General features: G+C 37.6%; 1 protein-coding gene across 2 annotated transcripts in view; it reads right to left on the bottom strand.

Moving 5' to 3' along the window:
• Positions 1-1205: 1205 nt before the first annotated feature.
• LOC124622111 (helicase POLQ-like) overlaps positions 1206-6000 on the bottom strand; it is a 112728-nt gene continuing 107933 nt past the window's right edge. For both annotated transcript variants that reach the window (XM_047147719.1, XM_047147720.1), the window contains one exon: positions 1206-1623. In XM_047147719.1, coding sequence (XP_047003675.1) covers positions 1522-1623 — 102 coding nt within the window. In that variant the 3' untranslated portion in view covers positions 1206-1521. The remainder of the gene's footprint in view (positions 1624-6000) is intronic.

Here is a 6000-nt window from a genome sequence, read left to right as displayed (position 1 = left end):
GAACAATGTAGGGAAAGATAGATTGCTACTTACCGTAAAGATGACACATTAACTTGTGACAGGCACAGTTAAAAGACACTTGTCCAAAGCTTTCAGCCACAGCCTTCCTCAGAAAAAGAGAAAGACGTCATTCATACACACAAACAAGCACCTCTCACGTACACATGACCAGCAGCTTGGGCCAGAATGCAACTATCACGTATGATGAAAGTAGCAATCTGGAGGGGCGGGAAGAGGAAGGTATAGTAGTGAATTTGTGTGGAGGGTTAGAATGCCAACAGGCACAGTATCAGGAGGTTGTGGGAGTGGGGATAGGTGGGTGGATGCATCTGCAGAGGATGGTAAACAAAGAGGGTGGGAGAAAAGAATGGGGACCAGGTTACGGGACAGAGGGGGTGGTAACTGCGCAGTTCAGAAAAGCTAGTGGTGGAGGGAAGGATCCAGATGGCTTGGGTAGTGAAACAGCCACTGAAATCAAGAATGTTATGTTCAGCAGCATGTTGTGACACAGATTGGTCTACTTTGCCATTAGCCATAGTTTGTTCGTGGCCATTCATCTTGGTGAACAGCTGGTTGGTAGTCATACCAAATATAAAAAAGCTGTGCAATGATTGTTGCAGAGCTGGTAAGCGATGTTGCTGCTTTCACACGTGGCCTGGCCCCTAGCATGTAGCCCCTTCCATATAGCTGCTTCCATCCCATGTGACAGCTGCATTCTGGCACGAGCTGTCAGAGTTGGCTTTCCATTGTTTGACGTAAGAAATTGACAATGAAATGCTAGTAAGATGAGATCTGAAAATGACGATGATGATAACTGACATGATTTTCTTCCTGCTCCAGTTTATGTATCTGTAAACACTTTAAAGGTTGTCTTTGCCTTACAGTAAAAAATTTAATATAAAACGAAAGGAGGATAGTGATACAATACTCATGGAATAATAGTTTAAGTGAGTTACATCACAGTCATACAACAGAATTCAGCTGGCAAACAGATTTAATGCTCTGCAAACCATCTTCCCTTAATGGATGGGCAATTTTGATGATGACGATGATGATGATAACACAACAACCAGTTCCCGAGCAGATAAAATCTCCGGCCCAGCCAGGAATCAAACTTGGGCCTCCGCACTGCAGTCAGCCGTTCTGACCACTCACTATGAAGACAGACAATAACTGAAAATGAAGTCTGAATTATAAAACTATTGTTCTCAATACATAATCTTTATTGTTGGCAACATCAAAAGTTTCAGTGAGACTCTATGCTTATGCTCATGATTTCAATTGCTTCGTTTCCAAAACACACACAGTACAACAAAAAACTATCAAAATATATTTACACAGTAAAAATAATTTAAGACTCAAAAATTTAGAATCAACAATGTAAATATTACAAAATAGTTTTTAATTATTTTCACAGCACCACATGATTAGACAAGGCCAAATACATTTCTGTAGCTAAGTTAACGACCTGAATCTGTTTATAACATTCAAGACTAGATTGATACTCCTCAACAAAGAAAATTAAGTTTCTTCTTCTACCTCCTCTTTCACTTCAATGTTCAGCCCATCTAAGACAGATTCGGCTTCTTCTCTGAGTGTTTCTGCTTTCTGTATCAGCAACATCTGCAGGTAAACAAGATAAACACATATGATATTTTTGAAATGGCTTATACATGGCTGCAAAAACAAAGGCATTTTATTATTAACAGCGCTCTGAAATTAAGAAATTACAGAATGATCTGCTGCAATGAGCACAGTTCCTGAGAGGGTAACAATGATTTTACTGCAGTTAAACACTGTAGGGTTGTAAAATAAAACATGAAAAGTAGTATTATTAACCACACCTCACATCAATCAAATATTTCACATTATTCGAGACAAAATGTGGGTTATACTTCTGATTAAAAATTGCTTTGTGATTGAAATAATGCAGTGGTGAAGTGTGCAGCCAGCCACACTAGGCAATGCTCTGCAAGTACCTACAAAACTGGCAACACAGTCAGCACATGGTGCTCAAGAAAGAAGTACGATTAGCTGGTGGCTGGCCCCTACTGCTTGACTGGCTGAAACATGTATCACAAAGTAATTTTGATAAGAGTATAGTGGATAGGTATTGAATTGCAAATCTGAAGATCTAAGATTCAATTCTGTTGTTCACATTAGCTTATTTCTGTTGGTTATTGTTTCTTTCATCTTTGGCAATCATTTGTATATGTGAAAACTGTTAGGTTCAACAAGGTTCAGAATACATATTAAAACTATAGATCCTTCACTAGTGGTTGGGTAAGTCAGTTCAAATGCTAAAGGGAAGCAAGGGCATATATATAACATAAAATTGTTTACTGTATCGTTTAAATCTGAGAAGAACCAGTGATTACAGTGAAAAAAATTGGAAATACAGGATTTCAAAAAGTGACAACTATTATGGAAAAGTTTCTTTTTGTTGCAAGCTTAATTGTTGCTTAATTGTGGAATAAATGGGTTACTCGTTAAACAACAGCATGTTCACTGTCACCTATTATATTGGATGGCCTAATTATGTCAACACTCAGCATGTCTTTTCAGAAATATAGGATAAGATACACAAAACAAATCCATCCCAAACCATGTGTATGATAAGTTCCAGAAAACTGGAATGTGACAGACAAAAAAAAATTACTGACGTGTAAGTGTCATATTCTTTGAGTCGAATGAAGTCTGTGCTCACACAACATGCACAAGTGTTTGAATACGAATTCATAACATTTCATTCTGTTTGTGAATTGTTATCTGAAGAGAATAGAAAATATGTAGTGTTCTCGCAATGAATATGGCATATATAATGCTAGATGGTGAAGAGTTAGTTCTATGGTGGTTTTGGTCTGCAGAGGCATGATTCCACCTTGATTGATACGTAAATGTCCAGAATTCACTCATTTGGGCTTCAGAAAATGCATGTCATCTGTACAAGTCCACTTCGTAGGCACAAGAAGTTGTTTGTTTATGGTGCAGTGTCATGAAGATGTCTTATTCACATTATTTCAGGGCACAGTGAACAGTGAGGGCTCAATATATATGATACAATGGTCTGTAAACATCAAAACTACCGAGCAGCTAAGGACATGTTTCAACTACATCTACACACATAATACACAAGCTACCATACAGTGCATGATGTAGGATACCTTGTGCCACTAGTAGCCATTCCCCTTCCTGTCCAACTCACAAATGGTTTGAGGGAAAAATGACTTGCCTATATGCCTTTGTACATGCCCTAATTTCTCTTTATCTTGTCTTCACAGTCCTTATGCAAAATGTATGTTGGTGGCTATAGAATTATTTTGCAGTCAGCAACAAATGCCAATAGTCTATATCCTCTCAATAAAGTTTTGAAAAACAATGTTGCCTCCCCTCCAGGGATTCCCACTTGAGTTTATATGGTATCTCCATAATAATTGCATGTTGACTGAAATCTAGCAGCATGCCTCTGAATTGCTACAATGTCTTCCTTTAATCTGACCTGGTGGGTATTCCACACACTAGATCAGTGCACAAGAATGAGTTGTGTTAGCGTTCTACCTTACATTCTCATTCTATTTCATATCCCTTTGTAATGTTACACCTAGATATTTAGCCAACCTGACTGTATCAAGTGGCACACAACCAATATTGTATCCCAATGTCACAGTGTTGTTTTTCCAACTCATCTGCATTAACTTACATTTTTCTACATTTAGAGTGAACTTCCATCCATCACACTACACAGAAATTCAAAGTTATTTTGTATCCTCACAGTCACCCGATGATGACACTTTCCCATACACTACAGCATCATTAGCAAACAGTTACAGATTGCTGCTCGCTATATCTGTCAGATTATACACATGGTGAGCCATTTTAATCCATAATCAGGAATCACTTGGGATAGAGATGAGATACAGCAAAATGTTTTAGATAAAAGTTGTGGGTGGTAAAGAGGGTCACACATTGCTACTAATGGTTGTGACCTTTAATGCTATTTGGAGTTTAAAGTGAATTTTTAAAATGGAAGTCCTGCTATTTGATTCAAGATTCAAAAAGAATGGCAAATTTTGTAAATAAAATGATTACATTATTCAAGGTCATGGCAAGGTTTAATGTTGGTCAAATAAGCAAATACGTTTTTAGTCCTAGTGGGGATTAAATTTGAACAGAGAAAGGATACAGCAAAATACAATGTTAGATACAAGTTGTAAGGGGCATAGGGGGCCCAAATATTATTACCAATAATCATGATCTTAATCGTAATTATCGAAGCTCATTCAAACCTTGGGCTTTGTTTTGTGGAAACCCCTATTTATGATGTCAGATCTGGAAAGAACGAAGTTTTAATTGACATGTTTACTGACAAAAATAAATACATCACAACATATAAATGTTATTTTGATATTTGCAAGACAGAACAAACATAAATAAAATATAGATCACTGACTTGCAACTCATTGAGTGAGTCCCTTCACCTTTAATTCCTCGGGACGCATGATTTAGAGTCCTTTGTACCTGGAAATTAGGCACTGAGCATGCGCTCAAAGTGACATTGTGCTCAAAGTGACATTGGGCTCAAAGTGACAACCATTTGCTGTATCCCTCCTCTGTTCTGAGTTAATCCCTATTAGAACTAAAAACATATTTACTTCTTTGACCTTCACTGAACCTTGCCATGACCTTGAATAATGTGTCATTTTATAAGTAAAATTTTCCACTCTTTTCAAATCTTAAATTAGGGTTGCTAAAAAAAAAAAAAAAAAAAAAAAAAAACCCACCAACAACAACACTTTTTAATGCGTGACCCTCTCGCAACTTTTATCTCAAACAGTTTGCTGTATCTCACTTCTGTTCCTAGTTATGTCCCATTGTGGATTAAAATGGTCCACCCTGTGATGAATACTTGCCATCCAGGACATCATACTGTGTTTAATTATTTAAGAAGTCTTCAAGCCACTCGCATATATGGGAACCTACTCAATACGCTCAGACCTTTGTTAACAGTTTGCAGTGACAAACTGTGTCAAATAATTTCTGGAAATCTAGGCATACAGGATCTGCCTGTTGTCCTTCATCCAGGTTTCACATGAGTTATGCTTTCTAAATCTCTGCTGATTTATGGACAGAAGCTTTTCTGTCTCAAGGAACTTTATTATGCGTGGACTTAGAATACATTCAAGAATTCTGCAGCAATACAATATTAACAGTATTGGTCTGAAATTTTGTAGGTCTGTTCTTTTCCCCTACACATACAAAAGAGTCACCTATGTTATTTTCCAGTCACTTGGGACTTTGCACTGGGCAAGAGACTCGCGATAAATACATGTTAAGTAAGGGGCCGATGCTGTAGGGTACTTGGTGTAAAATTGAACTTTAATTTTAGCTGTAGCTTATGGTGCAGTGGTTAGTGTCACTGCCTCTACATCACAGGGTCCCAAGTTTGACTCCTGGACAAGCCTGAGATTTTCTTCATTTAAGGACTGGGTGTTTGTGTTGTCCTCATCATTTCATCTCATCTTCATCTTCACTGATGCACAAGTCGCCTAAGTGTTCCTCCTTTCCATTGACAGTGTAGCGTGTCAAAAACTGAAGTGCACTGCCCATCCATTGTTTTTTGTGTTGTTTAGTAAGAATTTTGGGTACCCAATGTGAGCAAAGTTTTTGAAATTTAAGTTTTTCAGTAACAATTTCATGAATTAGTGAGTGTGAGATTTGTGGAACTTCCATAGCAAGGGCACTAAGTGTAAACTTAGGATTGTTCTTAATCTTCAATTGTGTGAACCAGTTCATCAGTAACCACAGAAGGGCGTCCACTTCGTTCTTCATTTTGCAATTGATGATGTCCTTCATTGAACAGTCTGACCCATCTGCTAACCACTGAATCATTCATAGCATTTTGTCCGTAAACCTCACAGATTTGCCAATGAATTTCTTTTGGTTTAACTTTCTTTGCATTTAGGAAACAAATCACAGATCTGATTTCACACATGTCAGCAT

This window comes from Schistocerca americana, chromosome 7 (assembly GCF_021461395.2).
Source record: "Schistocerca americana isolate TAMUIC-IGC-003095 chromosome 7, iqSchAmer2.1, whole genome shotgun sequence".
Lineage (NCBI taxonomy): Eukaryota > Metazoa > Arthropoda > Insecta > Orthoptera > Acrididae > Schistocerca > Schistocerca americana.
This window is presented reverse-complemented; position numbering and strand designations above follow the sequence as displayed.